Source organism: Drosophila willistoni, unplaced genomic scaffold (genome assembly GCF_018902025.1).
Source record: "Drosophila willistoni isolate 14030-0811.24 unplaced genomic scaffold, UCI_dwil_1.1 Seg402, whole genome shotgun sequence".
Lineage (NCBI taxonomy): Eukaryota > Metazoa > Arthropoda > Insecta > Diptera > Drosophilidae > Drosophila > Drosophila willistoni.
In genome coordinates this window covers 54,229-69,163 of record NW_025814341.1, presented here as the reverse complement: position 1 = coordinate 69,163, position 14,935 = coordinate 54,229, and the positions used below count along the sequence as shown (strand labels likewise).

The 14,935-nt window shown below is 38.7% G+C and overlaps 1 protein-coding gene across 1 annotated transcript; it reads left to right on the top strand.

Annotated features, from left to right (window-relative positions):
* The first annotated feature begins 4,313 nt into the window (after nucleotides 1–4,313).
* On the top strand, nucleotides 4,314–5,574 carry LOC6649910 (eukaryotic initiation factor 4A). Its single transcript, XM_047012933.1, is given in 4 exon segments — nucleotides 4,314–5,113; nucleotides 5,163–5,332; nucleotides 5,335–5,431; nucleotides 5,433–5,574. Coding segments are annotated over 4 exon segments (1,146 nt in total). The 5' UTR covers nucleotides 4,314–4,376.
* Nucleotides 5,575–14,935: the final 9,361 nt, after the last annotated feature.

Below are 14,935 nucleotides of genomic sequence, written 5' to 3'. Positions count from 1 at the left end.
CATTTTGTTTTTGGTTGCAAGTGATGCGTTTTTAGTTGCACACATCCAAAATTTTTTTTTTTATTTTTGAGGACTTTTGTTTCCATTGCTGCAATCGAAACTCAAAGAAGAGTTACGACGCTTACCTAAAGTTACACAAACAAAATTTTACTCTATTTGTTTTATTAGTACTTCTGCTACTTACTAGGCGATTCTTTATTGTTAAGAAGTAAACATAATTTTAATCTCAAGGGAAAACAACTTTACACGACGAAAAAATAATTTCACACAGAAAAATTCAGCAAATGTGCAAAAAACTCGCGAATAATTTGTTTCAAAGATGTAAAAATCGGGGGCACTCTATCATCATCGATAGTACGACAGCTCGATAGTGCCAAACCATCGATAGTGTCAAGAGTACTATTGATAGTTCTCCACCTTTAATTCTTAACTGGTGCAAACAGGTTTTTGCTGAAATTCTAACGGTTTATTCTAAAAATAGAAAATAAATAGAAATAAATTGCACTTCGCAAGTCCCAACATAAAAACTTAAAAACTATATAAAGTCGTTTATTCGTTCATTATATTGCATTCATCGTTACATCATCTTGGACAGTCATCATTGGACTTTTCAGCTTACATCATCATCACATTCATCATTGGACTTCTTCATCATTACATAATCATCTTGAATAGTCGTCATCGGACTTCTTCATCATTGGACTTTGCAAGACATATCATCGTGGATATTTACGTGGAGCCCTATCATAACCTAAGTCAACTTGAGTGTGTAAATTTATTTGTTTGCTTTTCTACAAAAGCTATTCATACAGAACTAATCTCAGACCTATCCGCTAATAATTTTATTCTCTGTTTGAAGCGATTCATCGGACGACAATACAAGGATTTATTGTGACAATGCCACCAACTTTGTCGGAGCATGTTCGCAACTTGAAGGCTTCAAACGGCAATTCTGTTCAGAACTCATTGCAAAAAATCTGGAGGAATTTAGCCGAAATGCCGTCTTTGAATTCAATTTCATTCCACCGCGTGCTCCCCATTTTGGAGGCTTATGGGAAGCCGCAGTTAAGTCAATGAAGACTCTGCTCATCAAAAATTTGACCTCTTCTCATTTGATGTATGAAGAGCTTCAATCGATTGCAATTTAATTCCCGTCCAATATCCATTCACAGCGATGATCCCAATGACGGGGAGGCCCTGGCGCCAGCCCACTTATTGATCGGATGTTCATTGCGAGCGATCCCTGAACGAATAGTAAATGACTCAACTTTCTGGGCAAAGGGTGACCTATCTCAAGCAACGCTTCTGGGAACTCGTGAAGCGCGACTATGTACATCAATTGCAAGAACGCTCTAAGTGGTTGCATCGCGAAAACAGCAAGGGATCAATTAGGTCTCATCCATGAAGACAATCTTCAACCGCAATGCTAGATTAATGGTCGTGCGGTCGAAGCTACTTAGGGCAGATGAAAGGGTCAGAGTAGCCCTATGACTCCTAGTATGTAGGTGTCATACTTCATCCTTCAATGGGGGAGTATGTTGGAGGAGACGTCATTTCTGCTTTACATTCATTTTCTAGCTGCCTCCGCTGCAGCTAATATTTTTATGTATGATTTTAGTCTCTACTAAACTTCTACTCGAATAGGTTAAGTGAAACAGATGAAAAGTCTGTTGATTTATTCTGTGGTCGGTGACTTGTGGTCGGTTAAAAAAGGAGTTGCTTTACAGTAAAGACGAGAAAGCTCTCGCAAGTACATTTTAAAACCGCGAGCGAAGCATGGGCAAAGTTATCTGCGATCCACATGCCCTCTGGTCCGGCTAGAAACAGCTGTTTAAGCAATTGTTGTATACTAAAATGTTGCCTGATGCTCGCATAGAAACGCAAGACTCGTTACCATCGCTAAGCGCTCTAAAAATTAAATTGCTTGAAGAGGAAGAGAGACGCAAGACTGGCAAGTAGCCGAGAAAAGTGAGAATAAAATATATTCGTCGCATCTAGAAAACCTTAAAAAGAACAAAAAAATGAGAACCAAAAAACAATTAATGTTGGCTGTGCGGTCGCCGCACAGAAGCCGAAGGTTGCGGTACAGTGGAACTAAAATGGAAAAATAACACGATCGAATTGTTTGACGTGTTATATGTAAAGAACTTACAGTTTAATTATACCATACACCCATAGGGTGAAATGGTATATTAAAGTCGCCAAAAAGTATGTAACAGGCTTCTTCGTGACTTCTACGAAGCGACAACGGACCCGAGTATCTGAGCGATGTGTTTGAACAGTTCTTGTCGAGTCATGGAATAAAAGGACAAATCACTGTTCCCCACACTCCACAACAAAACGGTGTGGCGGAACGCGCCAACAGAACCTTGGTGGAGATGACGCGAAGCATGATGGTGCATGCTGGTTGACGAGGTTTGGTATGGGAAAAAGACGAGCGTATCTCATCTTAAATTTGGTATGAAAGCTGTTGTATTGGAAAGCAGCATATTTTGGTAGGTTACTCCGAAACTGCCAAGGCTTATCGCCTCATCATGTGAGTCAGATGTGGTAATATTTCAGCCAGGTGAAAAACTTGATTGCGAGCATAATGATGAAAACCAAGAAAACTCTGTGGAGCAACAAAGTTCAATTGTTGAACAGCAAAATACAATTGTTGATGAGCAAAGTGGTGACGAAGAAAAAGCAGAGGAGCAAGCAAATACCCGAAGAGGGCCAGGGAGACCAAAAGAGTACAATATGCTGAATGTACTAGATGCTAAAGACGTTATTGTTCCTAGCTGTGTAAATGAGGCAAGGTTATTGGTAGTAAATGGGTTTTTTTATACCAAACGAGATGAGAATGGCAACGATCAGAGTTTTAAGGCAAAATTGGTCGCAAAAGGATGTGGTCAACAATATGGAATTAACTACAAGGAAACTTTTGGGCTGGCGATAGCAACGATCGAAAGTCGTTCACAGGTAGGTCATTCTACATTGCTGGAGCGGCGGTGTCATGGGAATCAAAGAAGCAAAATGTGGTTGCCCTCAGTAGCACAGAGGCCGAGTACGTAGCACATTCTACAGCAGACAAAGAAGCGGTATACATTAGCAAGCTGATCAACGAGATGGGATTCGGGCCGATGGCGAAGCTGCTAATCTATAGCGACAATCAGAGCGCACAATGTCTTGCTAAGGATGCTAAATTTCATTCACGTAGCAAGAACATTGAAATAAAATATCATTTTGTATAAAAATAATTAATAGATATAGAATACATTCCCATAGATTGTATGACCTCAGATATTTTAACGAAAAAATTGTGTAAGGTCAAACATATAAAGTTAACAGAAAGGTTGTAGTTTGTCAAGTAATTCTTTGCAAAATGAAAAAAGTCACAAAAATTCATTTTCAGCTTTAAATTTATAATAAACAATTCCTTTCTTAAAAAAATTTTTTTTTAACTTATAGATATAACTATTTTTATAAATAATATTCACAAGTTTGTCAAATTTTCATCCAAAAGAAACAAAAAAAGAAAATTCATCGAAATTCACACTGTCAATTAATTTTTTGCAAAATGCAAACAATTATTTGAAGTCAACTTAAAACTAGGAAAATGTTATTTTTTATCTAATATTTGGTGTGTCTTCCGTTTGCATCTAGTACTGACGACGTCGAAGCATCGAATGTACTAGGTTGTGGAGGTTGAATTGCCCTTATCAGAGCCGTTTTATTGGTTGGGCTTCGTTTTTTCAAAAACGATATGATTTTAGTCTCTAATAATCCTCTACTCGAATATCTATCGTGTTTGTCCATAATTTTCATGATTATAAAAATAGGTACTAACGAACAACGACAACAAGTAATTAATTCTTAAGCCAATTAATGAAATCAATTGGTTACATATGCATGAAGCTTGAAGCGTTTTGGACTTATTACAACCGCAAAAAACCATCTGGTCTCCAATATCAATGCGCTTGGTTGAATAAATTCTTCTAGGCAAACTTCGGAAACTGCTCAACGTGGCGGTCCTAGACTCAGTTTTTTCGAATCTTCAGCAAGAACAAAGCGAATACGCATTGCTCAGCTGAGCGAGATCAATAAATCTGTTATTTCTGCTTTACGCAATGATAATCAAACCCACAATTTATTGCCAGCAGATCCTATCGAAGTTATTTCGCTTTTAATGGAGACCGGCAAATAAAAGAAAACCAGAGGGCCGGGGCTAACTTCGACCGCGTCAAAGTTTGTATACCCTTGCAATTTCTTTGGTAACTCTTTCCTTACCTATAGCTATCAAAGTGGAAAAACGTTTAAGCTAAAAAGGCTCTTTTGCTTGGTTTTAACAAAATCAGTTAGCACGTGTATAAAAAGTGCCAAATAATAATCAGAAAATGGATGATCGAAGTGATATAGCTCAAGATGGTCCCGCTGGCATGGACCCTGAGGGTGTCATCGAATCGACCTGGCACGAGTCTATTCATGACATGAATTTGCGCGAGGAGCTGCTGCGCGGCATCTATGGTTATGGTTTTGAGAAGCCATCGGCCATTCAACAACGCGCCATCATTCCCTGCGTTAAGGGTCGCAATGTCATTGCCCAGGCGCACTCGGGTACTGGCAAAACTGCCACCTTCTCGATTGCCATTCTGCAGCAAATCGACACGACATGTCGCGAATGTCAGGCCACCCAAATCCAACGTGTGGTCATGGCTCTTGGTGAGTACATGAAGGTGCATTCGCATGCCTGCATCGGTGGCACCAATGTCCGTGAGGATGCCCGCATTCTGGAATCCGGCTGCCATGTGGTTGTTGGTACCCCTGGTCGTGTGTATGACATGATCAATCGTAAGGTGCTCTGCACTCAGTCTATTAAGCTGTTCGTTCTGGATGAGGCTGATGAGATGTTGTCGCGCGGTTTCAAGGATCAAATCCAGGATGTGTTCAAGATGCTGCCACCAGATGTGCAGGTCATTCTGTTGTCTGCCACCATGCCACATGATGTGCTTGAAGTCAGCCGTTGCTTCATGCGTGAACCAGTCAGCATTCTGGTCAAGAAGGAGGAATTGACCCTTGAGGGTATCAAGCAGTTCTATGTGAATGTTAAGCAGGAGAACTGGAAATTGGGTACATTGTGCGATCTATGTGAATGTTAAGCAGGAGAACTGGAAATTGGGTACATTGTGCGATCTATACGATACCCTGTCCATTACCCAATCGGTCATCTTCTGTAATACCAGACGCAAGGTCGATCAATTGACTCAGGAGATGTCTAACCACAACTTCACAGTCTCGGCCATGCATGGTGATATGGAGCAACGTGATCGTGAAGTCATCATGAAACAATTCCGTTTCTGATTACAACTGATTTACTGGCGCGTGGTATTGATGTCCAGCAGGTGTCATTGGTTATTAACTATTATCTGCCCTCGAACCGCGAGAACTATATTCGGTCGCGGTGGTCGTTTCGGTCGCAAGGGTGTTGCGATCAACTTCATCACAGATGAAGATCGACGAATCCTTAAGGATATTGAACAATTTTATCACACAACAATTGAGGAAACGCCTGCTAATATTGCCGATTTTATTTAAATATTTTTATTTGTCTAGATTTCGACCTTATTGAAGTTAATCAAAAATTTGTTTGAGCAGGCTTCAGGTCAATCTTACTGATTTATTTGTAAGACTTTAAATCATAGGCAGCACAAAAGGTGAGCAGGTTGTCTGTATAGCTATTTCAAGAACCACCAAGTTCTATCATCAGCAGACTTCGCTAAAGAATCCACAATTGTAATGGCCATACCATATCTTCAACACTAAAACTAGTTGGGAATTACATTGCCAACTAAATGAAGCGAAAAAAGAACGGCAAAGCTTGCAACTGCAGATTCCACCTTTTTTGTGTGCATACCCATGGGCGCCAGCTGAATTAGTGTAAAGGGCTTCGCCTTAACCAACTAATCGTCGCGCCCAAATATTTTGTAATAGTATATTGTACTATATGCAAAAAAGAGGGTTTTTACAGCAAGTGTAAAACGGCGGGCCTTCCGTTTTTGGTATTTGTCTAGATTTCGACCTTATTGAAGTGAATCAAAAATTTGTTTGAGCAGGCTTCAGGTCAATCTTACTGATTTATTTGTAAGACTTTAAATCATAGGCAGCACAAAAGGTGAGCAGGTTGTCTGTATAGCTATTTCAAGAACCACCAAGTTCTATCATCAGCAGACTTCGCTAAAGAATCCACAATTGTAATGGCCATACCATATCTTCAACACTAAAACTAGTTGGGAATTACATTGCCAACTAAATGAAGCGAAAAAAGAACGGCAAAGCTTGCAACTGCAGATTCCACCTTTTTTGTGTGCATACCCATGGGCGCCAGCTGAATTAGTGTAAAGGGCTTCGCCTTAACCAACTAATCGTCGCGCCCAAATATTTTGTAATAGTATATTGTACTATATGCAAAAAAGAGGGTTTTTACAGCAAGTGTAAAACGGCGGGCCTTCCGTTTTTGGTATTTGTCTAGATTTCGACCTTATTGAAGTGAATCAAAAATTTGTTTGAGCAGGCTTCAGGTCAATCTTACTGATTTATTTGTAAGACTTTAAATCATAGGCAGCACAAAAGGTGAGGTTAAAGTCTTACAAATAAATCAGTAAGATTGACCTGAAGCCTGCTCAAACAAATTTTTGATTCACTTCAATAAGGTCGAAATCTAGACAAATACCAAAAACGGAAGGCCCGCCGTTTTACACTTGCTGTAAAAACCCTCTTTTTTGCATATAGTACAATATACTATTACAAAATATTTGGGCGCGACGATTAGTTGGTTAAGGCGAAGCCCTTTACACTAATTCAGCTGGCGCCCATGGGTATGCACACAAAAAAGGTGGAATCTGCAGTTGCAAGCTTTGCCGTTCTTTTTTCGCTTCATTTAGTTGGCAATGTAATTCCCAACTAGTTTTAGTGTTGAAGATATGGTATGGCCATTACAATTGTGGATTCTTTAGCGAAGTCTGCTGATGATAGAACTTGGTGGTTCTTGAAATAGCTATACAGACAACCTGCTCACCTTTTGTGCTGCCTATGATTTAAAGTCTTACAAATAAATCAGTAAGATTGACCTGAAGCCTGCTCAAACAAATTTTTGATTCACTTCAATAAGGTCGAAATCTAGACAAATACCAAAAACGGAAGGCCCGCCGTTTTACACTTGCTGTAAAAACCCTCTTTTTTGCATATAGTACAATATACTATTACAAAATATTTGGGCGCGACGATTAGTTGGTTAAGGCGAAGCCCTTTACACTAATTCAGCTGGCGCCCATGGGTATGCACACAAAAAAGGTGGAATCTGCAGTTGCAAGCTTTGCCGTTCTTTTTCGCTTCATTTAGTTGGCAATGTAATTCCCAACTAGTTTTAGTGTTGAAGATATGGTATGGCCATTACAATTGTGGATTCTTTAGCGAAGTCTGCTGATGATAGAACTTGGTGGTTCTTGAAATAGCTATACAGACAACCTGCTCACCTTTTGTGCTGCCTATGATTTAAAGTCTTACAAATAAATCAGTAAGATTGACCTGAAGCCTGCTCAAACAAATTTTTGATTTAAATATTTTGTTCAGCCGTAAAAAAAAAAGAAGTAAACTTGAAACAACCATAAAGAGAAATTCATAACAAAAGATAAAGAGTTAGAGAGAAGTAGCGAACCGGAGATAATACGAGCGCAAAATATTTACAAAAGAAAAATAATTAAACAAACAAATAAAAATCAATTGAAAATATTTATTTAAACATCATCAATATCGACAAGAAAAAGGAAGAAACAGGAGTAGCAGTAGAAGCAGCAAACAATAACACCAGCAGTAGCAGCAACAGAGAAGGGAGTCCAGCCAACAACAACAACATCAAGATCTATCAACAACAAGAAGAACACATGTGCATATGCCCCTTGTCGTTGTGCAGCTTGCCTCGCCGCCCGCCTGTATGTGTAAACATCAATTTGAAAACTGCGTCGTCAAACCAGCAACCAACAACAACAACAACTTTTTTGCAACTATCTAAAGGGAAAGGAAAAAGAAACAATTTTGATAAACCGCTAGGGCAACAACAAGAAGAACGCATCAGCATCTAGAACAACAACAACATTCATTTTCGTTTGCCCCCCAGCAGCAAGCAGCAACAAAAACAGCAGCAACATTGTTTTAGCTTTTTCTAGAACTATTGATAAAAATATAAAAAAAAAAAAATTAGCCCCGGCCCTCTGCTTCTTTTATATATTTATTCATATTTTATGGTCGTATTTTTGTACGAATATATATCTTTATTTTATTTGTATGGTTTTCTTTTTTTTAATTGTCCCTATTCGATCATCGCATTGAACTCCTGTCTATTGGGCGTGTGGCTTCATGGGTCACACTATTAAATTCTTGGTCGCTCTTTGTAACGCTACCTGTCCTACTGCGACCAGGGTCTAGCTTTTCGCGCTAGACGGTGCCGTCTTCTCTGCTGTGGTCTTGGCCTTCTTGGGTTCTGGTTTTGGAGAATCGTATAAGTTACGATTGTTGTCTTGGTGTCAAATAGTAGCTTTCCATTATTTTAGCGGTTAACTTCGTTACGTCTGATGGGTATGTAGAAAAATCAGCTGTTTTGCGATACATCGTAGACAATCTGTTTCTTAAGAACGAATTCAAAGTTGGTCTATATGCATGTAAAACCTTTAAGGAGCTAAAGGAAGTCTATGAAATCGTGGATAAACTGGCCAAGAACGATCCAAGGAGTTTTTTTAGGACTACAACGGATGTAGCAAAGACGCAGCTTCCCAAAAGGGTCAGCTGAACACAAAATAAAAGATTGCTTGGGATGGTGGAAACGATAAAAAGGATACTCGTGGAGATTTTAAAGTCCGCAATATAGTTACTCGTCGACTTGCTTGTAGACACAGGATCGGATGTGATGATGATCCGAAGGAAAGTACGAAATTCAACATCGAGTGTGCCTAGTCGTTGTTGTCGTTCAAAAGAAAGATAGTACACAAAGGACTTGCATTGACTATCGAAAATTATGACCGCTTTCCGGTCCCATTGATAGAAGAAGTTCTAGAAAAGCTTTAAGCGGCCACATTCTTTTCAGTTCTGGATTTCGAAAATGGTTTTTTCCACGTGCCGGTGGAGGAGTCCAGTAAGTACCTAACAGCATTTCTAACAAAAGAGGGTCTTTTAGAATTCAATATCACGCCGTTTGGATTTAAAAATTCACCTGCCGCATTTATAAAATTTGTCAAATATGTCTTTCAAAATTTAATCAATGATAATATAATGCAGTTGTACATGGACGATATAATCGTGTATGCCCATTCCGCTGATGACAGCTTAGAGAAGACACAGAAGGTTCTGCAATTTCAAGTATACATGAAAATCAAATGGAAAAACTGCAGTTTTTTATAGTCAAGAATTAACTTTCTTGAAACATCGCCATCGATTTGGCCAGGCAAAGAAAAAACGGATTCAGTCTTTTCTTGGACTTACCGGATTTTTCCGTAAATTCATCAAAGACTACTCTCAAATCGCAAGACCATTAACTAATTTACTTCAAAAGGATGTAAAATTTCATATAGATGCAGCTGAACTACAATCTTTGCAGAAGTTAAAGGAGTTACTAACGAGCGAACCACTAATCTATACTCAAGAGATGCTCCCACCGAGTTGCACACAGACGCATTAAAGCATGGTTTTGGAGGGATGCTACTCCGGTGAATTTTTGGAGTAAAAAAACGACTGAATCCGAAGCTCAACGTCACAGCTACATATATTAGAAGCCAAAGCTCTGTATCTGGCTCTACAAAAGTTTCGGCACTACCTGATTGGGATTCACTTAAAATTAGTGACGGACTGTTCAGCGTTCAAGCAGACGACAAAGAAGGAAGACGTACCAAAAGAGGGGACATCGTATGTGCTGTATTTGCAAGACTTCACCTGCGATATTATTCACAAACCAGGAAAAAGTATGCAGCACGTGGATCATCTGAGCCGCTATCCACAATAAATTTATAATATATCAACGGAGGTATCGGCACGCATCAAAAAGGCGCCAAGTTATGATAACCACATTAAGGCTGTGGTAACTATTCTTAATCAACAGTCGTACGAGAATCAAAGGCGGTGTACTGTACAAAGCAATAGATGGAAATGATTTAATCGTGGTGCCAAAACACGATAAGCGCACGAAATTGGATATTTTGCTACCCGCAAGACAATGCATGCGATTTGTCAGCAGTATTGGATCCCTTATTTAGAGCGTGAGGTGTCTAATTTTATTGATATTGTATCCGTTGTATAATTCACAGCAAAAAACTTGGCAAGCAAGAAGGTCAGATGCATTTGATTGACAAAGGTGACACCCCGTTGCATACTCTGCATATCGACCATTTGGGGCCGATGGATGCCATGTCTAAGTCGTACAAATATATCCTTGCCATGGTAGACGGATTTGCGAAATTTGTGTGGCTCTTTACCACGAAGTCAACAGGCCACTATGAAGTCATAAACCAGAGGACCGGGGCTAACTTCGACCGCGTCAAAGTTTGTATACCCTTGCAACTTTACCTATAGCCATCGATGTGGAAAAACGTTTTATCTAAAAAGGCTTATGTTTGCGAAAGAACGGCCTACAATCTTAGTTTAGGAAATAACGAAGATATTGATCAAAGTCATTGTTTTCCAACGACCGTTCCTATGGGAGCTATAAGATATAGTTACCCGATCTTTATCAAATTCGGCACCATTCATTAACAGATATATTAAACTAACAAACGTTTAATTTGAAAGCAATCGCGTAAAAAGTAGCGAAGTTATTTCCAATATCACTGTCTTCGGCTGATCGTTCATATGGGAGCTATATGATACAGTTACCCGATCTTTATCAAATTCGGCACAGCCATTAACAGATACTAACAAATGTTTAATTTGAAAGTAATCGCGCCAAAAGTAACGAAGTTATTGACAAAGGTCACTGTTTCGAGCGGTTGATTCTATGGAATCTATATGATATAGTGACCTGATCTTGATCAAATTTAGCACAGTTGTTTACAGGTATAATAAGCTCACCAATATTTGATTTCACGACAATAGCTCAGAAAATAACGACGATATTAAGAAAAGTCACTGCGCGTGACTTTGCCGTTTGTATGGGAGCTATATTGTATAGTGATCCGATCCGGATGAATCCGAGTTATACAAACTGTGCAGTATATACAAGCCTACATGCAAGAAAGCATCAGCTCTGTAGCTCTTACGGTCTAGGAGGAGTTTGCGTTGATCCAGACGGACGGACGGACATGGCTGTTTGAACTCGTCTCGTCGTGCTGATCAAGAATATATATATTTTATATGGTCAGAAATGCTTCCTCCTATGCGTTGCAACACTTCTGAACAATATTAATATACCTTTTTGAAAGGGTATAATAAAAAGCTGACAGATTGGTTTCACATACTTGTAATAAGTGACCGAGGTTCTGCCTTTTTGTCAAACGCATTTGCAGAATTTTTCGCCGAGAATAAAGTCGAACACATACTGGCCGTCATATCGAATCTGTCCCACAGGTTCAAAAGGTTCTTAACTCACAGGTCCACGCCTCTACAAAATTTTCTTCGTTGATTAGACATAATACTCGAAAATTTAAAGATCGAGTATTATGTCTAATCAACGAAAAATTTAAAGATCGAGTATTATGTCTAATCAACGAAGAATTCATCAATAACTTTAATGCTGAGCGAGAGAGTTTGCCTGACGAAGCCAAGAAGAAAATCCTAGAAGCACAGATCACTTACAAACGCAAAAACGCAGGATCATGGGTACTTGTTGGGTGATCTCGTCGCAATAAAACGAACCTAATTTGTCGCAGGCCGGAAGTTGGCCAGTTTTCTTGGCCCTAATGAGGTAACTAAGATAAAGAGGAACGGCCGCTATGAATTACGCAAAGCAGCCCAAGTGGAAGGACCAAATCAGACGAGCACAAGCTCCGACAGTATGAAGCTGTGGAGTTATGTTGACAATGACGATCCGGAATCATCTGGGACAGATGATGATGATCAGGAGGGCCGAATGTGAAGAGGTGTTGTCCGCATCAGAATGGTTATGCCCGTCCCTGGTAATTGAGAGAGCGTCTACAAGAGAGAGCGAATTGGAGCGAGGGTCGTCAGTCGTCGGTTGCGGTTGAGAGTTGAAAGTGCAAATCCGTAGTCGTCAGTTGTCAGTCGAAAGTCGTCGCAAAGCTCAATTAAAGTTGTTCTCAGTTGTCTTTTATATAACCAATGTACTGTAACCTAACCACTCAGAATCGTCTATTATTATAGAACTAAAGTATTCTTTAGTTAATAAACAATATAATAAATACTATTTTAGCAACACTTTGTTCAATAAAAATACAAAACAAATAGAAACTAATGAAGTGTACCAACTTGTAAATACACTAAGACATATAAGAATTTTCAAACTAATTACATTGAACCAAACATAATTGTAACATGAAATTTACCAAAAATTGCGTATAAAAACGACTTAATAATAGAAAGCAATACCATAATAAAAATTTACGATTGCGCCTTACAACTAAACGAAATATCAATAATAAATTCATTGCTTGACTATAGCCAAAGCATTTATGTAAACAACAATATCACCGGGATAGAACCTATTTCTCCTTTATCCAAAAAAAAAAAAAGTTATTCAACACACGAAATATTATACTGTATTTCAAACTATTACATTAACCACTTTTATACTTACTATAATAAGTTTGATTACATTCTTAATCTATAAGTTTAAGGCAATGCCACGGGAATTAAAAATAAAGCATTTTCGATCAAATAACAATCGTGCTCCCACAGAAATAATCGAAAGCCATTGTTGAAAAATTTGAGTCCCAAATTATAAACAAAATTAATACTCCAATCTTTACAGCTGAGATAAACGCGTCGCTATATCCCAATATATCCGCCTGAGGACAGGCTATTTTCTACGTGTTGGGGAAGTAATATATCCGCCACTCCATTCACCCACACCACTCAATTTCTCACTCCATTCACAACTTTTGAAACTCGTATTGCAGTAGTAAATGCGATGTGGTCAATACGCACAGAGATTGTAATTGCAACCGATATTATTTTAATTTAAATTAAAACTTCGTCCGCAATTTTTTTGTTACTCTTTCCTCACCTGTAGCCGTCAAAGTCGATAAACATTTTTTGGATTTTCCACCGATACTTCCTATGGGAGCTATATTATATAGTTACCCGATCTTGATCAAATTTAGCACAGTCGTTTATAAGTGCAATAAATTCACCAATATGCAATTTCAAGACAATAACTATGAATACGAAATATACAACCCCTGTAGTAAATACAAGCCTATGGGTCCAACTGTGTAGGAGGATTTTGCGTTGATCCAGACGGACGGAGGAACGGACGGACATGGCTAATCGAAGTCGTCTCGTCATGCTGATGAAGAATAAATACACTTTATATGGTCGGAGATGCTTATTTCTATGCATTGCATACTTCTGACCAAATTTAATATACCCTTTTTGCAAGGTATAAATATATGATGAGCTATGAAAATTATGTGTTACATACCTAAGGATATTTTGACGTACAAAATCTAATGACCTTTTTGAGCCGGCGACCAAAGCCAAAATCATTTTAGAATTATAATAAGAAAAAAGGTCCATGCAATCACTTCGTAAATGATGTAGTTCGTAGCGAATATTTTCATAATTTCGAAATTGTAAGGTTTTCAAGACATCTTCAGGAGCCAGATATATTGTACGGTAGATTTTATGAAACTGAATGAAATCCCATTTATCAATAGGGAGAAATCCTTCCGTCCGCCAATTTGCATCATTCAATTTTTCAGGTGGTAGCTGAAATACTCGTCTGCCTTTCGAGTCTGATTGTTCGAAATCAAGCAAATCAATAAACATATTAATAATATCAATTACAGCTCGCTCCATGCAAACGGATTTCTTTTCTAATACACGTTCTAAAAAATATCAAAACAAAAAAAGAATTAATTATTTAGGAGAAATCAGTTAGCGTAATGAAATAGCATTAAAATAGCAAATGGCCGGGTCTATCTTCGACCGTGTTATGACGCGATTATTTTATTCTCTGCAACCCATCATCACCGGCTAGCTCGTATGGCTCAGGAATGGATTCGACATCGATTTATGGATTAATCGATCAATAAAAAAATTATACAAAAAACGTTACACTCGAACCGGGAGACGGACTTTGGAACTAACTATCAGCTGGTATGTTCGCTAGGATCTACCCTCCCGACCTTGGGCCCCGTACTCCTTGGCAGCACCCATGCTTGGTCTGTCGTCATCGGACGGACGGACGCACATACGGACATGGCTATTTGAACTCGTTTTGGACAAATTTAGCACAGTAAAAAGTAACGAAGGAATTGACAAGTCACTGTTTTCGACCGATCTTACCTATGGGAGCTATATGATATAGTCACCCGATCTTAATAAAATTTGGCACAGTCATTAATAGTTATGCAAAACACGACAATAGCTCAAAAAATAACGAAGTTATTGAGAATAGACACTGTTCGTGACTTTGCCGTTTGTATGGGAGCTATATGATATAGTAGTTCGATCCGGCTGAATCCGAGCAGTATATACAGTTCTGTAGCTCCAACGATCATTGATTAATGAAAAAAGGTTAAAGTACGTGTGGAATGCTCCTATATACCCTTTCAATCCTACTCCCAAAACCTTGCCTTTTTAAGTTAAGTTTATGAATTCGGCGTATATTTTTGATCGCACCCGATAGTTGGCGATAAACCCAAATATATATTTGGAATACCAGGTAATTCTGACAACTACCAGGAGGAATTTTAAGGTGGAATATCCTTAAAATGATATGTTCCAATTTCTCGCCCGA